The 24017-nt window shown below is 36.0% G+C and overlaps 1 protein-coding gene across 1 annotated transcript in view; it reads left to right on the top strand.

The window, feature by feature from the left end:
• The window catches only part of UTRN (utrophin), a 603735-nt gene that overhangs the window by 304528 nt on the left and 275190 nt on the right, over window positions 1-24017 (top strand). The window contains 1 exon segment of the mRNA XM_030928184.1: window positions 4537-4726. Within this exon segment, the coding sequence (XP_030784044.1) occupies window positions 4537-4726 (190 nt within the window).

Below are 24017 nucleotides of genomic sequence, written 5' to 3'. Positions count from 1 at the left end.
TGAACTCATTCTTTTTTATGGCTGCATAGTATTCCATGGTGTATATGGGTCACATTTTCTTTATCCAGTCTGTCATTGATGGGCATTTGGGCTGTAAGTAGTGCTACAGTAAACATACATGTGCATGTGTCTTTATAATAGAATGATTTATAATATTTTGGGTATATACCCAGTAATGGGATCACTGGGTCAAATGGTATTTCTGGTTCTAGATCCTTGAGGAATCACCACACTGTCTTCCACAATAGTTGAACTAATTTACACTCCCACCGACAGTGTAAAAGCATTCCTATTTCTCCACATCCTCTCCAGCATCTGTTATTTCCTGACTTTTTAATGATCGCATTCTACCTGGTGTGAGATGATATCTCATTGTGGTTTTGATTTGCATTTCTCTAATGACCAGTGATGATGAGCTTCTTTTCGTATGTTTGTTGGCCACATAAATGTTTTCTTTTGAGAAATGTCTGTTCATATCCTTCACCCACTTTTTGATGTGGTAGTTTGATTTTTTCTTGTAAATTTGTTTAAGTGTAGGAGCTAATTTTAAAGACATAGCACGGCCGGGCATGGTGGCTCAGCCTGTAATGCCAGTACTTTGGGAGGCTGAGGCAGACACATCACTTGAGGTCAGGAGTTCAAGACCAGCCTGGCCAACATGGTGAAACCCTATCTCTACTAAAAAAAAATACAAAAATCTGTTGGGCATGGTGGTGCATGCCTGTAGTTCCAGAAGTTTGGGAGGCCGAGGCTGACTGATCGCCTGAGGTCAACAGTTTGAGAACAGGCTGGGCAGCATGGTGAAATCCTGTCTCTATTAAAAAAATACAAAAATTAGCCAGATGTGGTGGCAGGCACCGATAATCCCAGCTACTTGGGAGGCTGAGGCAGGAGAATTACTTGAACTGGGGAGGTGGAGGTTGCAGTGAGCTGAGATCGCACCACTGCACTCCAGCCTGGATGACAGAGCAAGATTCTGTCTCAAAAATAAAATAAAATAAAATAAAATAAAATAAAATAAAATAAAATAATATTATAGAAAGATTGTCATTCTGTAAATACTTGTATAAATAGGACTCAGGAATATGAAGGTATAAAAAGTTCTGCTGAAAGAGAGTTTATAGAATGGGTGGAAAAATACAAAAACTATGTAATGTAGTTAAAATACAATTTAAGAATGAAACAAGATCATCATTCAAGGCCTTTTTCCAGGATCTGTGTGAATAATTGTGGTTCGAAGAGGATTTTTGACCTTTTGTGAACTCATGACAAGGAAACCTAACTGGGATGGAATGTTCTGGAAGAGGTAGTCCTTAACCTTTAAAGGAGTGGTAGGATTATGGTAGGATTACGATAAATGGAGAGGGTCAGCAGGACATTTTTATATGGATATAACATTTTCGTGTGGACACAATAGTAAGAATATTCTATAGAAAAAGGAGCACACCACTATTACCTAAACAGAGTATTGAAGAAAACTAGGGGATAAAGTTGGAGAAGTAAACTGGGATCAATTGTGGAGGAAATTAAATTCCAGGTGAGGCAATTTGAATTGATTCTGCAGGTTAAGAAGTAAACACTAGGATGAGGTTGATGACATTCAAGAATGTCATATAAACAGAATGTTAGTATGTAATCTTTTATGTCTGACTTCTTTGACTTAGCAGAATGCATGTGAGATTCCATGCATATTGTTGCATGTATCAGTAGTTTGCTTATTTTTACTGTGGAATAGTATTCCATTGTATCCCTGTACCAAACTTTGTCTATCTGTATGTAATACCAGTTGGTATTTGGGTTGTTTTCAGTTTTGGGCCATTACCAATAATACTGCTATATTTACTGGCATACAGATTTTATATAGACATATGGTGGGTTTTTTGTTTGTTTGTTTGTTTGTTTGTTTGTTTGTGAGACAGTCTCACTCTGTCGCCCAGACTGGAGTGCAGTGGCACAATCTTGGCTCACTGCAATCTCTGCCTCCTGAGTTCAAGCAATTCTTATTGCCTCAGCCTCCCAAGTAGCTGGGATTACAGGCATGCCCCACCACACCCACCTAATTTTTGTATTTTTAGTGGAGAAGAGATTTCACTATGTTGTCCAGGCTGGTCTTGAACTCCTGACCTCAAGTAATCTGCCTGCCTTGGCCTCCCAAAGTGCTGGGACTACAGGCATGAGCCACTGTGCCCCACCTAGACATGTGTTTTTGTTTCTTTGGATAAATACCTAGGGGTAAGATTGCTGAGTTGTATCAGTAATGTGTGGTTAATTTTATAACAAACTGCCAGCTGTTTTTCAAAATGGCTGTACTTTTACCTGCGATGTATGAGAGTTGCATTTACTCCACATTCCTTCCAATCCTTGGTATAGTTATTTTCTTAAAGCCATTTTAATGTGAAACAATGTCTCATTGTGATTTGAATTTACATTTCTCTAATGATCAATGTGCTGAGCATGTTTTCATTTGCTTATTTGTCATTTAAACATCTTGTACGGTCATGTATAGGTTTAAATCTTTTGTCCATTTTTTAAAATGATATGTTAAAAAAGATATTGCATCATTATAAAATTTTAAAAAATGCCAAAAAGTACAAATAGGAAAGAAAACCAACTTAAATCCCAGCACCCCAAAATAATCGTTTGAATATTAAGTTAATATTCCAGACATTTCTCCCTCTATGTATATATACAGATAGAAGGACAGATGGATGGATGGATGAGTAGATGGACAGAGAAAAAAAATACATGTAAATAAAGTCCATTAGATATGCTGATTTTTACTGTGATACAATTTGTTTACAGTAGTTCCCTCTTATCTGTGGTTTTGCTAGCCGTGGTTTCAGTTACCTGTGGTGTATACAAAAGCAAATCTTGAGAAAGAGGGAGATCACATTGACAGAAGTTTTACACAGTGTATTGTTATGATTGTTCTATTTTATTATTAGTTATTATCATCAGTGTCTTACTGTGCCTAATTTATAATGTAAAAATAGGTATGATGTATGGGAAAAAACATGGTCTATATAAGGTTTGGTACTATGTGTGATTTCAGACATTCACTGGGGATCTTGAAATGTATCCCCTACAGGTAAGGGGGCACTGCTATATCACATACTTCATCAGTGATTTTTAGTATATTCACTATGTTGGGCAACCACCACTACTCTTAATTTCAGAAAATTTATCATCCTCCAAAGAAACTCCATACCATTAGTAGTCAGCCTCCATTATCCTCTACTGTGCCATCCTAGGCAACACCTAATTTACTTTCTCGCTATGAATTTACCTATTTTGGAAATTTTATGTAAATGGAATTTCACCATATGTGGCCCTTTGTGTCTGGCTTCTTTCACTTAACATAGTGTTTTGAAGGTTCATCCATATTGTAGCATGTGTCAGTACTTCATTCCTTTTTATGGGTGAATAATATTCTATGTATAGATATAGTGTATTTTGTTTATTGGTTTCTCTCTGAATTTAGGTTAATTCTACTAGTTGGTCGTTATAGATAATGCTGCTATGGACATTTGTGTACAAGTTTTTCTGTGGAAATATGTTCCAGTTCTCTTGGAATTAAATGCCTAGGAGTGAAATGATTAATACTAATTTTAAAAATTGAGTTGTTTTCTTATTATAGAGCTCTGAAGAATATAAAGTTTTAAATGTTGAATTTACAGGTGTGTGTATCTCTTAGCTCATATAACTCCAAGATAGCTCTGTGTTCTAATTTTGAGGTAGATTTAATGAAGGGTGTATAGAAACTCATTTGTCCAATGCATTCTAAATATTACTAAATAAGAAACCAACTTGTATTGATATGAATTGTTTAAAATATATAAAGTCAGCTGTTTCAATTATTTTTATTTTGTCTTAATATTTCTTCAGATTTCATTTCTTCCTAGAATTCGTTTAGCCACCAACTGTATGAATATTTGTTGATATTGTCTTTATGTAAGTCAACACAAAAGGCAATTGCATTGACAGTCACTGACTGTATGAATATTTAATCCTTAAAGGAGTGGTAGAATTCAGTGACTGGATGAATACAGTTGCCTTTTGTATTGACCTACAACATATGGAATATACCTAGACTGAGGAAGGGGAAAGGCAGATTGCCAAGATTGCACCACTGCACTTCAACCTGGGTGGCAGAACGAGACTCTGTCCACTCCCCAGAAAAACAAAACAAAAACCTGTTTCAATGGGAAAGTCTCCTTGTCAACCATAGTGTTACATCTGACCACTACAAGTGGTGTTAGAGCCTAAGACTGGGAACGTAGAAGAAAATCATTTTATGATACAGATGTGATTTTAATATATTTATGGCTCTCCCCCTTTCACTCTTCTCAGAATTCACATGACCCCTCCACTAAGGATTATTCAAGACACACATACAAATAAATCTCCCAAATACCTATGGTGACTTGAATAAAAGGTCCTTTGGGGGCTGCCTGTTAGTTTTTTATTTAGGGATGTGTGATATGGGATGTCACTACTGTAAGTAATGGAGCCGTGCTGTCATATCGTTATTTTCAGTATTGCTGACAGACAGAATGCCTTGGAGGCTGAGTGGAGGATGGTGCAGGCCTCTCACAGAGATCTGGAAAACTTCCTAAAGTGGATCCAAGAAGCAGAGGCCACAGTGAATGTGCTTGCAGATGCCTCTCATCGGGAGAATGCTCTTCAGGATAGTATCTTGGCCAGGGAACTCAAACAGCAGATGCAGGTAAGTGCATGGGAAACCACACCAGTACTTGTGTCTGTCCTGTGCGCTTTTGATCCCTCTGCATGCAAATGTATTACCCTGAAAAGGTGAGGTTGTCACTTTATTCTCTGACAAAATCTGTGCTCTCCTGTGAATAACTGGTTTCTGGAAATAGGCTCTATCAGATCTTTTTACTTAATGATAGAGGGAAAAAACCCACCTTGTTTTATGGAAGCAATAAGTGTTTATTTAGAGTTAGAGGCTCACAGCTATTCTGCTTTTTGTCATTTTAAGCCCCATTACAGTTAGCTTTATTGAATCCTAAATTATAAGGGCATTTTCCCTTAATGTGAAGTTGTTTCTTTCTCCATTTATTGTACATACTTAATATAAAAGCTGCAAAAGCTCTATGGCTTAGTTTATAGCTAAGAATATTAGGCTTGATGGTATTACTTTTATGTCATTAGCTTGATAACTGTGATTGTATATGTAGTCTGAGGTTCAAATATTTCTTCTACACAAAATGTGCTAATATAAAACTTTTCATTTACTAACATTATGAGGAATCTTACGAAATACGTCTGAATCTTTTTCTGCCCTCAAGTAGTTCTGCTTCAGTGCTCTTGAACTTCCAGTTCAAAATCTGATACAGGCAGAGTGCGGTGCCTTAGTCCTGTAATCCCAGCACTTTGGGAGGCCAAAGTGGATAGGTCACTGCGGTCAGGAGTTTGAGACCAGCCTGGCCAACATGGCGAAACCCTGTCCTCTACTAAAAATACAAAAATTAGCCTGATGTGGTGGCTTGCACCTGTAGTCCCAGCTACTTGGGAGGCTGAGGCATGCAAATTACTTGAGGTAATACTTGAGGCGAATACTTGAGGAGGTGGAGGTTGCAGTGAGCCAAGATTGCACCACTGCACTTCAACCTGGGTGGCAGAACGAGACTCTGTCCACTCCCCAGAAAAACAAAACAAAAACCTGTTTCAATGGGAAAGTCTCCTTGTCAACCATAGTGTTACATCTGATTACTTTATACCATGCCATTCTCACATCGGTTTGACAATGATTATTTCTGACATACTTGTGAACACGTGTTCCATTGTCTTTTGTTGTTGTTGTTGTTGTTGTTGTTGTTGTTGTTTCGCCCAGGCTGGAGTGTAGTGGTGAGATCTCAGCTTGTTACCACCTCTGCCTCCTGGGCTCAAGCGATTCTCATCCCTCAGCCACCTGAGTAGCTGGGATTACAGGTGTGCTCCACCATGCCCGGCTAGGTTTTGTATTTTTAGTAGAGATGGAGTTTCACCACATTGGCCACGCTGGTCTCAAACTCCTGACTTTAAGTGATCCACCTGCCTTGGTCTCCCATAGTGCTGGGATTACAGGCCTGAGCTACCGCGTGCGGCCTCCATTGTCTTTTGATGTGTGTCTCCTCCTGTCCCAGTTGATCACATGGTTCTTCAAGGGCAGAGATTATATTATCCATATTGTTGCCTATGCAGTGTCCTGTGTGCAAATCCTAAGTAAATATTGACTGCTGTCTTTGTACCTTGACTCACCGTTATGACACTCAGCATTGATACCTTTTTAAAATCCATTCTTAGGAATTCTTTTCTCTTAAAACATCAAAAAGACTGTTTTGTAGAATGTCAACAAATGTGTGGATCTGGATGAAGCATACAGAGTCTTTCTTTGAACTACTCTGATTCTTACAATTTTTCTTCAAGTTTAAAATTATTTTCACTGAAAAGTTAACACAATTTGAAAAACAGATCTTTTGGAATGAGCTTATTTATAAATTGTCCCTGTGCATGAAAACTTATGATGTTTTACTGTTAAGTTCTTAAGATTCATTTGATGAAAATTTCTGTTTAAATGCATTGCTGCTTGTTTCTTATGCCTTGCACAATACATTTGTGACTTGGTAATGAGTGTGACCAGGCAAGTATCAAAATTCAATCTGTTCCTTTGTCTCACTCTTTCGAGCCTCATGAGGTCACTATAAATGTTAATTGATAAAATATTCAGTCATCATCTGTATTTTAGGAGATAGAGGACTCTGTGGGTAGATGCTAGGTTTTTTTTTTTTTTTATGATTTAAACAAGAAAAAGCCTGACCTATAGATATTCACAGTTAATTGATGCAATGGTTTTAATTTCAATAGCTATCTAGGCTTGAGTAGGTAACAGTTTATACACAATGAGTAAAGGAGGCTTTAAATGAACCCTGGTAATGACCGTCAGCAAAACACAGGCCTATTCTAGAGTTTAATGTCTTCTGACATGTTTTGTCTTAGGATATATTCTTACCATGGCTAAGACTCTTCTCAATAGTTAATGGATATTCAAACAGTGGAAGACAAATGTAAATAGAAATATTTAAAATCTTTCAAAATAAAAATAACTAAGCACAGGATTACTTATGGCAAACAGCATCAAGAAAGAAAAGTTGCTGATAAAAATATTAAAATAGCATTATAATGCTTTATAAAATATAATATGTTATTACTTTAGTGTTGCTAAAAATAGTCTCTTTTGGCTGGTAGAAAGTAATAAAGAGGACATTTACTAAGAGTCTACTAAAATTCCTTTGTTTAAAGATAAATATGTACATTTATGTTTAAAATGTTTCACATTACAGTAATTTGCATGATTTTTTTCCTCCCTTGCTTCATTATTAAATGCTCTTAAGGTGTTCTCTCCATTCTGTTTAAAACATATTCTATGGTTTTATTTTCAGCACCATACAGATAGATGATTGTTAGAGATTTATTACCTTTTACTGAGTTTTTCTGAGGCAGGATAATTTTAATTTTTTATAGTGTTGTATATTAATGATTCTCCTTTTGTATGAGTGAGCAGACATTTAAAATAGAAACTTGTTTGGAAATGGAGAGATGTTATTTTGAGAAAATGACTGTGAAGAGCATGGCCAATCATAACAGAGAAGTTCTGGTGGCATGGTGGTGGCGGTGGTGGTGGTGGCCGTGGTGGTGCACAGTCTCCGTGCACTAAGGAAGATGGAATAAGGAGCTCTGTGTATCTGTGCTGCATGCACAGGATGTGTATGTAGAACTGCTTAGCTGACACATTCACTGTTTATACTTGCTTCATGTCTTGTGACAACCAGATCCAAGGCCTTGGGAGTATTTCATGAAGATAAAGCAGTTTATTCTATGTTTGGTTTAAGGTGAATCTTGGGTGAATTTTGATAAGGATAGTTCTAAAGCACATGGAAGATGATTAACTTTTGGGAGTATGCTATGATACATGCCATTCTGTTAAGGATGGATGATGATTTGGATTTATGTATCTACGTTTCATTACCCTGCTGCAAGGCTGTTAGGTTTTATTCCCCAGCAGAGGCCTTTTGGCAAGAGAAAAGCTGATTCTTTGGAGACCTGCAGGAGAGACAAGCTCCTTGAGAACTGAGCAGTCCAGCTCATAGAGGGTTTTAAATGCCATGCAAGTATTTATATTTTAACCCAGTGGCAATGAAGAGAAGTCATAAAGGATAGAAACAAGAGTGATGCAATAGGATTTTTGCTTTATAGGAATTTAGCTGATGGTATGAGGGATGGAGTTGAACTAGACAAGAGTGACAGAAGAGAGGCCTGTTAGGATACTCATGTAGCCCTCCAGGCTACAGGTGTTAATGACCAGAAAGGAGACAATGGCAGGGGTAGTAGATCTAATGACTCAATAGTATACCTAGACTGAGGAAGGGGAAAGGCAGATTGCCAAGTGGTGTTAGAGCCTAAGACTGGGAACGTAGAAGAAAATGTCAGGGCAGGATTGCAAGTTAGTGGGAAATATGTGGGGATGGCAAATTTCATCCACTTTGACTTTGTTGAAATGAAGCATTGGAGTAACATCCAGGAGGAGATGCCTGGTATGCAGTTGTCACTGTGAATCTGTATTCAGATAAGAGTATTTGGCCAAAGATGCAGAAACTTTATTTTTTGCTTCTGTGTGAAAGCCCATTATTGACTTCCAACTGGTTTATTAGTTCAAATGTATTTATTCTTAACGTGCGTGTTCATATTCTAAAAGATTGTTTGTTATGCTTTTAATTATATTTAAAAATTATAGCTTTACATTTGGCATTACCAGTTAACTGAGATGCTCTGATTCTTTCCTGGGTAAAATCCTGAGTTCCTGCTTTCTGGAGTAATGTTGTCATGGGTGGCTGGTTTTGCTCTCTAACAATTTATATTTTATGATTATTACACTTTTATCTCCTATGTTTGCTTTTAGCCTCATTTTCATCCTCTTGTTTCATATGTGCAGACTTTGATTATAGATTGTTTTAGATTTTCTCCTGTGCCCAGCTCCATGCTTAGCACTGTGTTTGGGGGTGAATGCCTATCTCATGGGGACTTCATCTGCTGGTTCTAGGACAAGAATTATAGCTTCATACTTATCTAATAACAACTTTCTTGGCATATAATTCACATACTATATGGTTCATTCATTTAAATTTTACAATTCATTTGTTGCTAGTCTGTTCACGGTTGTACAATCATCACCACAATCAAATTAGAACATTTTCATTTCCTCAAAAAGAAACTCCTTCCCTTTACTATCAATTTCCCATTCCTCTCGACCAATTCCCTCTCCCCTGAACAATCCTAATCTATTTCTATCTATTTGCCAAATACCTTAACATTTTGTATTCTATCCTTCGACTATGTTCTCCACTTTTGGCTTTACACAGATATGGTGACATTGTTAGCCTCACCAGAGGGAGGCAGTGTAGATTCTCAGTATGGACCTACAGGGAAAAAAGATACAGGCAGACGTCCACAGAACACTGCATGATAAACACAGTTCTATAAGACCCAATAAAGTCGGCAAAACACTGCTTGATAAACAGCATTCTGGAAGACACAATATAGGACTTTAAATCATTCTAACATGAAGGACTAAGAAAGGCAAATGAAGTAAAGGAGGAAAAACAAATACTTGAAAATACTGCATTTCTTTTAAAGAATCATGACAACATTAGACAGAGGTGAAATTGCAGCATTAGCCCGGTTACCAGTTTGAGCAGGACACTGATAATGAGCAACATCTGGGTTCTATATCTGGCTGTCCTCTTTGACCCAGTCATTTAATCATCCAGGGTTATTTTGCTCATCTCCTGGTAGTACTTTACCCCAGTTGATGTTTGTAATGATATTCAGGCTGCAGTAGAGAATATGTCTCAAGTGTGTATATATACACATAAAACCACAAAATTCTGTACCGGGTTTTTATATGATATAATTATGGCCTCATATTTCCTATTCATAAAATTAAAACAGCTTTATGACAAATAAAATGAGATCATGAAGATGCTGTCTAAGGGGAAATGTGGCAATTTGGAATGTTCAGTAGTCAATTACAGACTTTTAATTTTTTATTAACTTAGCTGTTTAATTAGACAAATCCTAACCTATTCCATTTTTAATGGCTTTCCTTCTAGGCAGGCAGATGCAAATCCACTGGATCCCTCTGCTTTTAGGCTATCTTAGTCACATAACCCCTGCAAGTATTTTTTGTTTTGCTTTATTGTTGTTGTTGTTTTGTTTTAGGTGATCTTGGGCTGAGACCTGTCTGGCAGGTGATGTTTTAGCACTTAATGTATGGGCTGTTGTTATTAGAGTCAGGTGTACCCTTCTGCTCTTCTCAAGATTTATAACAGGGTCTCCTGTTCACTAATTCACAGAGCACAGCTAGAGCTGCATTTCTTCCGTAGTGAATGTATCCCTCTTTAGAGAGGGTGAATGCTGCACTCTCTCTTAATAGAAACCAGCCGCAAGGCATGCACCGTGGTGGTGGCGGTGATATGTTGAATCCGTGTTCCCAGGGGATGTCCGCTTTCTATCTGCAGCTTTAATGTTTCACTTAATATCCTCTTTGGCTACTGAGTGCACTCCTCTCCCGCAGCCGGCAGCGCTTGGCTGCTCGACAACTTCCTTCATTTCTTGCCATGCCAGGGTGAGCAAGTGCTGGCTGTGAGCATCTGCTGGGGGGCTTTCTCTGTGGCGTTTGTCTGTGTTTTTTAAATTGAGAAGTTGAAGGAATACCAGCCTCCTTTTTCCTAGAACCTAACCTCCTGTATCTTTCAAATGCTTTCCTGGAAACGAGCATGCTCAGAGAACTGACAAATCATTGTCCAGTGACCGGGAGGAAATGATCGTTGCTCTTCATTTATAATGCAAATTCTGAGGTGTCTCCAGAAGTGTGGTAAACTTAAAATGATGGCTGTGGTGAGAACGTCTCTGCAGAAAGTTGTGGTTTTGTTGCATCGTTTACAAAGGATGGCAGTTTCTTCTCCTCGGTATCAGAAGCTCTGTAAGGTAACTGAGTGATTGAAAATAAGGATGTCGGGTGTCTGACAGTTGTACTGTTTCTCAGGCTCTAAAAACTAATCTTTCAGGTTCTTATCAAGGAAGATTCCCTTTCTTAGTAACTGATTGTGAAATCTGTTAAAGTGAATTGCATAATTACATTTTGTTTAGTACATAATTTATTTTGCAATTGACATAATCTTGTCTTCTGAGATGGGCTAGTGAACTGTTTGGAGAAAATATGATAGCAAAACTACTACATTCATTAAGACCTGTTACCTCTGTGGTACTTTGCAGTATCTTAATTAATCTTATGTAAATTTTAGTAAAATTAAAAGAAGAGTGCCAAATAATCTTTCAGTCGATTTTTTAAAAATGTTCCATCTTCTTATAGCTAATTGCTTTTTCAATTAAAAAAAAAACACATTTAAAAAAAGATCAGACTTAATTTCATCATAAAGCATCCCCATATTCTTGAATCTTCATATACTATAGTTACACTGGAAGAATTTAATTTCATTTGGACAGGTGAATTAAGTAGACTTACAGGGGGCAACTTGTTTGACAGTTGCAAATTTCTAATACTACGTCATCCTGAACATAAACCATTCAATCAGCTGCTGTATTTTTTTAAGTCAGCTGTTATATGTTTGATCATAGTTTTATTCAAACTGTGGTGATACTATGTCATTGCTTTTGTCAAAATTAGAGTGTTTTGATATAAAAGGAGAGAATTATAATAGCAATTTTTACACTACCATAGTACTATATTCATCCTTCCTATCATATTTTTAGTACCGTTCTCAAGAATGTATCTTGTTGCTCTGTTAGCTGCCCAAACTCATTTGTGATCAAAACAACTGCCTCTAAGAAAAGATTATTTTTCTGATGATATGCAATATGACATGTCCAGGCATCTAGATGATGCTTATGTGGCAGCAGATTGAGGTGGGAAGCAGTATTCCATTAACTTTATTATATCACGCTGTAATTTCTTACAATTTGGCCAGTTAGATGTATTGCTGTCTGGAGACTTTTTTTTTTTTGGAAGTTTTGGGAGACAGATTCAGGTAGTGGGATATTCTTTTCAGAAATACTTAGAAGAGTTTTCTTTGCATAAGAAATTAATTAAAACTTAACGGAACTTAATAAATTCAGTTACAAAGATTTGTAAACCTAAGTATTTCAATGTGTTGTGTTTTGCTCCACTTCAAAGGATAAGTTTATTCTGGTAAAACATTTATGTTTTTCATGAAAAGGCAATTTTGATAATAGATAAGAAAAGCTCATTCACTAATTCATGTTATTTATTTTTTTAACCACAAATATGAATATATAAAGCATTCTTTTTTTTAAAAGAGCAGGGTCATTTTCCTGATCCATTTGTGTGTGTACTTTCACAAAACCAAATATTTTTCTAAAGTCCAAGGTATTAAGTTAGTGCAAAGTATGAAACAGCAGAAGTCAAGTACTGGAGAAAGTTGCTAATTAGTTTCCTAATTCTACCTCAAATAGGCACAAGTTAAATCACTGAAGTCATTGGATAAATTACCATCAGACGTGCTTTTTGGGAAAACTTCTTGATTTATAATTTCCTGAAGATACCACAAAAATTTAAATGTTTAGAATAAATGTTACTTATTTCATTTAGAAAATTAAAATTTACATTATTTGCTGTTGAAATACTATATTCCACGTAGTCTTTCACATATGCAAAATTAACAACTGCCTGGATAACGCAGTGAGAAATGTACAATTTCAGTAGCTTCCAGCAGGTGTCAGTATAAGGCAGTGACATATGAGATTTTGCCTAAAGAACTGGCAATCCAGATTAGGAAGCGGCACAATTACTATGAAATAAATAAACTAGTAACAGATAAATTTTATTTGTGTGGTTGTATTTTGAAAACTGATCTAAGTTATTGGGCTATATTAATTTAATGAAATAAATAAAAATTTAGTTGTAGACTTAAATCTTAACAGTTGCCGTCTCTGATATTGATAGAGGTAGCTATACCAAGCAAAAATGCTTAATTATATTTTAATTATCAATAGTCCATGTTTCATACCTAAAAGTTTAAATAGGTTTGACATTTATTTGCTTTAAGACACTGTAAGTTCTCTTCCCATTAAATTGTAAATGCTGTCTTGACTTTCTCTCTCCTTATTCCTCCCACATTCTCTAAATTTAGTTTCTTAGAAAAGAAATGCTTTAAGTTTGTGCTTGCTCCATAAAAATACAGAAACAGTCTATTGTAAATACATTTAGAGACCGAAATGAATGAGAATAAAATGTGGCATAATCTGAGGGAAACGACTATTTAAAATTCATATTGGCATTTTGAAATTCAGTGTCTGAATATTTTTATCCCCTTTTAAATTCCTCTTTAGGATTATTCTTTTTAGGTATTATTTGTTTAGTCTTTTATTAGACTTTTCCCTCTGTGGCAGCTTGTCTTTTCTGTTTATTTTCATACTTCTCTTGTTTGTCAGAAGATAGTGTGTGTGTTACACGAGTAGATATTTGTGTAGAATATTCTCATTTTGTGGGTTTTCTTATATGTTTCAAAGAGAAGGGAGGAATGAAAAAAGGCATGTCAGCAGCTCTCAGAGTTAAAATATACTCCCTTCCCACAATCTATTTACACATTCATGTGTATTTTTTGCCTTTAAAAATATTTCTTCTCGGTTATGCATCCAATAAAATTTGAGCAGGAAGCAAAAACGTAAGTGCTGCTTACTTGGAGATATAATTAGCAACATTGAAATTGCCCTGATGACCTAAAATCACCCTACACTGGATGCTAATTTTCTCAGATACGGTTTTGTTTGCTTAGTTTCTTTAAAATTTTCATGCCTATAAAATAATTTTTCTTTTAATAGAGCACAGTAGAAACAAAGCTGATATAAATGATTTGAAACATAATACTGAATTTAATTTATTTTTATTATGTGATTACTTTGGGGTGTTTTATATCATTAAGTCTTTAGATTAGAAATAGATTGTGTTAATATTAAATCAGTAGAGATTTTTATAAGTCCTCTTTATTTTTTTCTTAGTGCCAATTTCTGTAAAATATTTAACAATTGAGGGCATGGTAAAAAGCAGTTTCCTGTAAAGTAGATTGGAATATGAATATTATAGGAATAATAAGAAAAATTTAAAAATATTTAGTGCTGTAAATTGAGTTCTTCGTGACTCAGACATTTTAGAAAATGTTGATTTAAATGATATAACTTCTATTTGCTTGAATGTATGTGGAAATCATTTTAGCTTAAGTGGTTTTAGTCACCCCCAAACTATTCTGATCATGTTTCTTCAGCAAAAATATTTTAAACATCTAGTTGTATATGGATGTGTATTCATTTAAAAGTTATACACATATGCCATGGTGGAATCTTATATTAAATATTAGTAGTGTATAATTCTGTTCTTAATTTCTACTGTTGCCTTTTTGTACCCCAGTTGATTATTTTTCTCTGTGTGGTATACACATGCGATTTCAGTAACTAGTCATTTACATACAGACTGAAACTATGGCTATTCTTAGCCTGGCCTTCTGGGGGCCTTGAGCTTTCAGTGTGGTGCTGATCTCAAAGTCTTCCCCGGAAAACTGTGTCTTCTGTGGTATTAAAGCAGCTACTTCTAAATATTCTGTGAAAAATAGAAAGAGACCAGAAGATTCTACCTAACAAGTCACGATTGACCAGTGATGTCTACAAAAGGCTTGCTTTGTGGCTGTGTGTGTGTGTGTTTTCATGTGTGGACAACACAGAACTATGTAGTTGCTTGTAGTGCTAATGAGTAATAGATAATGAACACGAAGGCACATTAATCTCTCAGCAGGTTTTCAGATTCACTGATGAAGTAAGGTCACACATTATTTTTCATCTACATGTATAGCTCCCTGTATTTAGAGGTAGTTAAGGTTGAGTATGTGGTTTTTTTAGAAGACACTGAATGGAATGGTGTATTTTCGACAGGTTGAATTTTGTATTTTTTATTCTCAAACATTTCCCTACCTTTTTTTCACATGGAGAACCCTGCTCTCCTTGAACAATTAAACCCTGAAGTGATCCAGGGCGACGGAGATTTACTTTACCATGATCTGATTGTTGAGATGTATGTATTTTAAGGTCAACTCTTGGATTCCCTCAGTTTCTTTCAATAATCAACTCATACATAGATTGTTTGAACCCCGGAGCTCAGAGTCATGACCCTCTAGTCTGGAAGTTAGAATTCCCACTTGATCATATGAGGACTTGTCTCTTCTTGGTTTCATGAGAAAGTCTTGGTTGGATTAGTTCAGAAAGTGTGTGAAGGTTGAGGTTTAATGGAGAAAAATGGCATATGTAGACGGGTTTGCCTCCATCTAACCCTCTCCATGGATGCCGTAAGTGTGTTTTCTGGGAACTGTAGGGATACCCACACAGACTACTCTGCCTCTGTTTCTCTACTCTGCCTCTGTTTCTGCAATTCCTAGTCAGGTCAAGATTACAGACAAAAGTGAGATGTGATCAAGGAGAAAACACCCGCACCCCTGCCTGCCACTATCAGATATGATTCCTGTGGCTTCCAAGAACACAAGTGCCATTTTAGAAGGCTCTTGGACCTCTGTTTTGCTGTAGTTCCCCAAGTTGATGTGTGTTGTCAAAATTATGTTTTTAAAAAGTTATCTAATTAACTAACATTTTGTTAATCAGAAAAGTCATGCTATCAATGATTTGGATAAAGTCAATATAATTAACTGAAAGCAGTATAATTAGATCCAATGCAATGCTTTGTCACTCAATTAAAAATAACTAATACTTTCTACAATATAGCATTTTAAAATTCTTTTATGGCCAAAATATCATTGTCGTTGGTGTGTGTCTAGAAGAGTGATACTAGTACAAATCCAGAACAAATAGAAAGTACTTCTGAGAGGGAGCTGAAGTAGTATTAAGGATACAGACAAAAGGTCTTCTTTTATTTGTAGAGTGTTATATGATAATTGTAACTTAAAGGGTTGATGATTTGTGTTTTCGTAGAGGCAAAGTTTATTAAATTTCAAGTAGAAATTTTCTAGCTGTAGGTACTGCTAGATTTTAAATGTGCAGACATCACTCCTTCCTCTTCCTCTTAACTGTGATCACTACCAACTTCTCTTAGTATATTTGGTAGTTCATTTTTAGTTCTCCAAAGTAAGTAATTAGTAGAGTTCCTACCATAGAGATAAAAGAATATAGAAAATGTTATGCCATGGTAGCTTTCCTAGTTTCACAAAGCTTATTCATTTCTGGGCGAGGTAAATGAGTCCAAATAATTGAAATTGGAAAGGATGTGAAGTGCATCAGAGGGTTGCTTTTCATTTTTCATCATCTAGTTTGTTCAGTTCTATGGAACTCTAAAAGATTAATTTATAACAAAGCTCACTTATAAAAGCAGACAGTGCCTTTTAATGCTTAATAAATAATAGGCTTATGTGAAACTATGGCGTCATAAAATTAAGCAAGAATTTTGGAAAAACATCAAATGGAAGAAGATGTTGAACTGTCTGCACAATAGACAACTATTTTTTTTTTATTTTAACAGAATTGAGAGAAAAAATGGTTGACTACAGCAATAGAATAACTGTTAGCTGTCATGATGGGAAAATATCTTGATACTGCTAGTACAGTTTCCTTACATTTTTAGTATTTTAGAGTTTACAATGTGTTTTCTCATATATTACACCATTAATAAATATAATATTAACAATATTACGTTGTTGTGTGTCCTAAGAGAGAGGTAGAAAAGAAATTTGTTTTGCAAATCAGCAGGTGAAGGAACATGCCAGTAGTTGCTCAGCTAGTATGCGGTGCAAATTGTGTTTAACATAGGTTTTCTGCTTCAATAGCCAGTGTCTCTCTACATGTAATTTTAGATAGATCATTTTAGGAATTATGTTGGGATAAAATGGGTCATTCAGTATAGAAGATATAGAAAGAGAGATTACATTAACTAAGCATTAACTAAGTAATAGATATTGTTTTGTTCTGAATTATCTCCATATGCATTTCCTTGTCTAAAGAAGTTTAGCCTCTACACTCTCCTTTCAAACATGAGCTGGAGCATGAGGAGAACATTCCATGTTCCTTTAAAACATGGAATTCTGGAGAATGAGGAGATGTTGTAAATCATCTGATTCTACCATTTCATTTTGGACATAAGGAAACAGAGATAGTCTATAATGGATATTTTATTGCTGACAGCTTTTTTTTTTTTTTGAGACAGGGTCTCTGTCGCATAGCCTGGAGTGCAGTGGTGCCATCATGGCTCACTGCAATCTTGACCTCCTGGGCTCAAGCTATCCTCCCGCCTCACCCTCTCGAGTAGCTGGGATCACAGCTACTGTACATGCCACCACACCCGGCTAACTTTTTTGTATTTTTTGTGGAGACAGGGTCTCACTATGTTGCTCAGGCAGGTCTTGACCTCCGAAGCTCAAGCAATCTGCCTGCCTCGGCTTTCCAAAGTTGCTGACAGTTTTGAACAGGTGGCTATGTACTTGTTTTCCTAGAAGTTTAAAAGTAAGGAAATATATTCTTTTCAAAACTATTTTGATGTTCGATGTTCAAGTATTGGCTATTTTTAAGGAAATAAACATTTTAAAAAATGTGTTCATTTTGCACTTTGGTAAGAAAGATGGATTGTGTCATTTCCATCCATATTAATATAGTTGGTTCTGGTTTTTGATTTATAACTTAATTTGGTTTGATTCTTAATAATACAAATGTTAAACGTTAAATTATGTGTTCATTGAACCCAGTTCTCCATACCCAAATGTAGTTTTTTATCATTATATTTAAAAGGATATAATAGCTCCCTAAGAAAGAAACTGAAAGAAGTCAACCAACTTAACAGACTGAGCAGCTTAAAATAAGAAATATATATATATATTTAAAAATTTAATTCAAAAAATGTATTGAATGGCTGTCATGCACAAAAGATATGTGCTAAGCAGCATAAATGTAAAATGCAGTGTTGCATTTTCCATGGGAAACAAGGAAGTACAAATAAGTTGTTCTGAGGAATTTTAGTCATTCACACGAGTCTAGCGTGAGACTAGATTCAAACAATTCTGGCTTTGCCACTTACCAGTTATGTAACCTTGGCAAATCCTTCCACATCTCTGTGTTTCAGTTCCCTTTTCAGAAGATAGGATTGGAATTAGTCTCTCTCTCTCTCTCTCTCTCTCTCTCTCTCTCTCTCTCTCTCTCTCTCCACACACGCGCGCGTGCAAACACACACACACATACACATACACACACACACGGTTGTTGTAGGAGTTAAATAAGTTAATATTGATAAAATGGTAAAAACAAATGCTGGCACATAACTGCTGTGTGGGTTGGCTACCGTTGTTACAGTTACCACTATTGGTAGGGTTATTCTCCCACCTCGATTGAGTGTGGATCAAATGAGATGATCCACCTGACATGCCCATCACAGTCTCATGTCTTTTGGGTGTGGTGATGGTATCATCATCTTCATTATCTTTATCTCTGGAGTAACCCTTAAATCTTAACAAGGATGTTCACGTTACAGTCAGCCAGAGAATTTTTCCAAAGGATTCATGCCCCCGCAGACTTTGACTCACTGGAGTTCAGATGCACCCTGGTCACCCCACTGCGAAGGTGCCATAAACTCCTGCTTTCAGCAGGGAAGGAGAAAATAAATCTTTGAAATTTCCCCCGGGGTTGTTATTTTCTGAGTCTCAGCTTGAGGAAATGCAAGAAAAAACTTCCCTTGACCAGTGGGGCTTGTGATAGAAACTCCTGTAGGATTCTCCTCAATTTATGAAGCCTCTTCTGGATTTCAGATTAGGCTCTGAGATGGCCCCTAAAAATCCAGTTAACCCACACAGAAACTGTCATAATGCTGATGGACATAAAACTTCATATTAAAAAGAAGTGCTATTCCATTGTCAGAAACTAAACAAAGCAAAGGAAAGAAGTCGTCTTTACTGTGAGTGATACAGGAGGAGTGATACAGGAGCCTTAAAAAAAGGCTCTTGATTCTTGGCTCAAAAATTTTATAAAATGAGTTTTCCTTTTTTTCAGGGTAAATGTTGCAAGAGTTAAAGAGGTAGAGAAAAAGGGGAACTTCTTTAGTTGAAAACATTATCTGATCGTGTATTTACTCTGGCTTCAGAATTTTACAAGACTACAGTGTAGCTGCACCTCCCCTGGCATCCTGCAGGCCAAGGTGGTTGTGATATAGAAGTATGGGAAATGCTATTTGCTCTGTAGCTTTATTCTGGGATTTTATAACCTTCCTTTTACACTTAACACATCATGAATGCTTTGTACATCATGAATGCTTTTTATGTCTTATATTGTGATTTTTTAAAAGCAATGTAAATAAAATTCTGTTGAGTGGCTGCACTATAATTTATTCAGGGAACCCACTATGGTTAGGTAACTAGGTTGTTACCAATGTTCTCATGATAAATAATTCCATGATCAACATCCTTATACATCATTAAGTGCATCCTGATTATATCCAGGGTGTGTTATTAGAATAGCATAACTGGACCAAAAGGATCAGAACAATGAAAAGCTTTTTAAATTTTTTAATTTTTTTTTTTAATTGTTTAGACAGAGTCTTGCTGTTGCCATGCTGGAGTGCAGTGGAGTAATCTCAGCTCACTGCAACTTCTGCCTCCCAGGTTCGAGCAATTCTCCTGCCTCAGCCTCCCGAATAACTGGGACTACACACGTGCACCACCACGCCCAGCTAATTTGTGTATTTTTAGTAAAGCCGAGGTTTCACCATGTTGGCCATGATGGTCTTGATCTCTTGACCTCATGATCCCCCCACCTCAGTCTCCTAAAGTGCTGGGATTACAGGCGTAAGCCACCGCGCCCAGCCAATGGAAAGCTTTTGATATATATTGCCAGATTTCCATCTTGCAAGGTAGCACCTGTTTACATAACCACTACTCGCTTGAATGCCTAATTTCTTGTACTGTCACAGACAATAGGCAATACCAATTAAAAATCTTTTATGAAGTTTTTAGATGAAAATCATAACCCTGTTATAGGATATAAACTGAAAACCTAGTCAAGTTAAATTATTTACCTGTGTGGGATCAAATATTCTATCCCAGAACTGTCTGAATTTCAGATACTGAGAACCCAATCACTATAGTTTCTAAAATGGGATGCAACAAATACAGTATAATAAAACTAGAAGTTGTTTGAACACAGAAGAAGGGGCAGTAAAATCTGAATTTAAAATGTCAGAGAAGTGTTTGGAGAAAATGTAGTACTAATATGGATCTTGAGGAGTAGACTGAATTTTAGTAGAGCAGAAAACTCTGGGAATAGACTGAATGAGTAAACATGTTACCAGATGCAAAGTCTTGACTGCAAGCTGTCCACGTTCTTAGTGCAGTGAACAAAGAATTGAACAAAACACACAAACAAAGCAACAAAAGAATGAAGCAATGAAAGCACAGATTTTTTGAAAGAAAAGTACCCTCCACAGAGTGGGAATGGGCTTGAGCAGGTGACCCAAAAGACCTGATTGCAATTTTCTTTAGGGATTTTATTAAACTAGAAAAATTTGGTGACACCCCTAGGTACTCTTAGAAGCCTCCAATTGGTTACAATACCCTGTGTGAAAGAAGGATTGGCCTGCGACCAATCAGAGGCTGAAGTGAAGCCTTGGCTTGTGACCAATCAGAGGCTGAAGTGAAGCTTTGGCCTGCGACCACTCAGAGGCATTTCCCATTTGTGGGGTAGGGTAGAGGGGTTTTGTAAAGAGAGGAGCCTCTGGCCCTTTGTCACTTGGGAATGAAGAGATGGGGTTTTCGTTTTGGTCCAATTCTAAGAACTCAGCCATGGCTTGGCCTTAGGCTCCCTGTCTCCAGACCCTCTTCTCCTGCCTCAGACATGGAGCACAAAAGTATGCTAATTGTATTCAGAGAACATTGGGTACTTGTCCATCATACATGTCTGCAAAGTTCATTCCTTTACATTTTTATATTAATAAAAAAAGTTGCCCTTTTGATTGCCAGCTACGTATGCCAGATGTTTCTGTTTCCAAAATTTAGTTCATTTTCAAAGGAAAAATATTTGTGAATATTGGAGTTATTCAAACACAGACAGCATTTCCGAAAAGGAATTCTAAAAAAGAAATTGCATAATATTTATATCTTTAAAATAAGGAATAATTCTTCAGAATGCCTCTTTTAAAGGAAACAGCCTTCTTTTGGATGTAAGTCAGTTTGGTATGGGAGTGACAAAAATGTTGTACTTTTATGTTATGACTTAGTTGATGAGGGAATTAGACAGTATTTCAAGTAAAAATGAAAAATAATTCACAGTAAAATTTGGTCTGTCTAGAATTAAATTATAGATTTGTAGAACATTAGGGTTTATGGAAATTGTAGAAATGACTTGACCTGGTTTCCTTATTTTATAAATGGGGAAGCAGTGCCTTAACATCTATGTAGAGCTTTACATAAAGCGCTCTTAAAGTGCTTTAATATATTTTTTTGTGCTGCCCAAGGTCATACAGCCCACTGGTACTCCATATTTAAGCTCCCAGGAGATTACTCTAGTATGTTTCACTACATCTTAAGTGCATTTATTTTTGTAGAATTTGTATTTAAGTTTGCCTGGTACTATAATTAGCTATTTTATTTCTGTTTGAACTTCTGAATTGTAAACTCTTGAATTTGGGGTTATCCCTTGTTTTCGAGTTCTGTGAACAAAACAGTATTTGTAAATATTGAAAAAATAGCCCAAATTTCAATTTTTTCTTAGATTTAAAAATTAATACAGTAAAGCAGAAGTTCTATATACTTTGACTCTAGTTTTTTTCTTTTTAAAATAGTTTCATTGTTATATAATTCAGTAAAATTCACTTTTAAAATGTACATTTCAGTGTTTTTGGCATGTTCACAGGATTGTGCAACCATCACTATAATCTAATTTTAGAACATTTTTGTCTCTTAGCAAAAAGAAATCCCTCATACTCATGAGCAGTCATTCCCTATTTCTTCCCACCTCACTGCCCCAGGCCTAGGCAACCCTGAACACTTTTTCTTTTTAATATTAGGTTGGCAGTAAGATTTTGAAACCATGGGATTAGGTAAAAGTCATGGAAATATAATTCTAATTTATTGTGGTAAATTTACTACTTTATCTTGGAGAATTTGATAGTTTTGAATTTTAATTCTTAGTACTATCTAGGGTAGCTTATGTTAAGTGATATGCAAATCATATCTATAAAATATGCACAGTGATGTACTTTTAATACTAATTATTTAGAATACAATACAAGTAAAGTATAATGGGAAAAATGCTGAATTTGGAATCACAATATCTAAATTTGATTCCTTACTTGTTTGATCTTATGTAATGCACAAGAGACATAACAGTCCTCAGTTTTGTCTTCTAGACAGTGGGAATAATTTACATTCCAGATATTTTAGAAAGCTGTTATAGAACCAGTGTGTTAATGTTTGTGAATTTGCTATGCAGAGCTAGAGTAGTATGGAAATTGAAATATTAAATTTCCTATAAATAAAAACAACAAATAACAATCAATGACAATATTTACCTACATTTGATTTTCTCACCATTCACTGCTGAAATACTTTTTGAAAACAGTGACTAACTCAGACTTCTGTGTGTCTCAACTGAGGCGGAAGAATGTTGAATACTAACCATCTGAGGTCTTTCTGCAATGCAAGGTCAGTTCAGTTTTCTTCTTTCCTAGGGCACACAGCCAGCTTCCATATTAAGGTACATTCTCTGCCAGTAAAATCATACTATTTCCAAACAACTTAGATTCAAACTGGGGCTACATAAAAGGGTCCATGTCTTCAGAGTGGGACTAATAGCCCCTGAGTCTGCAGGATCTAGACAAATGAAGTGTTTTGAAGTCTTTATTCCATCCAAAATTAGGGCAGCCATAATTTTAAAAATCTATACGTTAGTAATCTTAGATGCTGGGAAGGCTTGAGGAAGGAAGATCTTTCTTGAATTTCAATAATAATTAAACATTCTGATAAGTCTCAAATGGTTTTTGCATAATATGTTTTTTGAGAGTGTGATTTTGATAGGTAATGAATAACCTGAATTAATGACCGTAATGACCGAGTGCTGTTTTGCATTAATTCTTGAAACAAAACCTAGATTGCTTCCTTATACAGCCTGCCTTTGTGGAAGATCCTTATATGGTGTGGTGGTAAAGAAAGGGGAACATTTGCTCTGTTTTGAAGTAATTGCTTCTAATGGAAGCCTAATGATCTATTATGCTTATTTCTAAAAGCTGAGCAGTAAGCTTGATAGGAAGCTAGTGAAAGATTGGAGAAATTATATCATGTAAACCAAAATTTCAGGAAGTTGCATGTGGTTGAGAATCAATACCTCATTAGACAACTTAATAATTCAATAGTTTACTTATGCCAAATGTCATCCTTACTTTAAAAGCTGGAGTGATTTCTAGAAATGTGTCCACATCCTTGTGGGTTAGGGTATGGGGCAGCTTCTGGCCAGCTGTCGTTCAGGTGTCTTACGTTTCTTCCGAGTTTCATATGCAGATCAAACATGGCAGTGAGAGTAGAGTTTTCCTGTGGGTATTGAAATGATAACGTTTAATAACCTATGGTGACTTTGGATATTTTCAAGTTTAGCTTCCTAATTTTTTCAAGATCAGGAGACAGAAGCTTAAAGGAGTTAAGTGATTTGTCCTATAGGATTAATTAATAGTGGCGGTGACCAAACTGCGATGATATGGATATATTCAATTTTGGGGTTTCATGGGACTGTACTACCAAAGTGTATTTTATATGTTTCTAATTTGGACTATTGATACCAAATGAATCAAATAATTGGAGTAAATGATTTATTTGAAGGTGGTTCCAAAAATTAATTAATGAAATATATCTCTTTAGATAAAACACATATGGTAACATCTTAACAGCTGTTGAGTCTGGTTG

This window comes from Rhinopithecus roxellana, chromosome 4, assembly GCF_007565055.1.
Source record: "Rhinopithecus roxellana isolate Shanxi Qingling chromosome 4, ASM756505v1, whole genome shotgun sequence".
Classification (NCBI taxonomy): Eukaryota; Metazoa; Chordata; class Mammalia; order Primates; family Cercopithecidae; genus Rhinopithecus; species Rhinopithecus roxellana.
The sequence above is the reverse complement of the archived record's forward strand: the minus strand, read 5'-3'. Positions and strand labels throughout refer to the sequence as shown.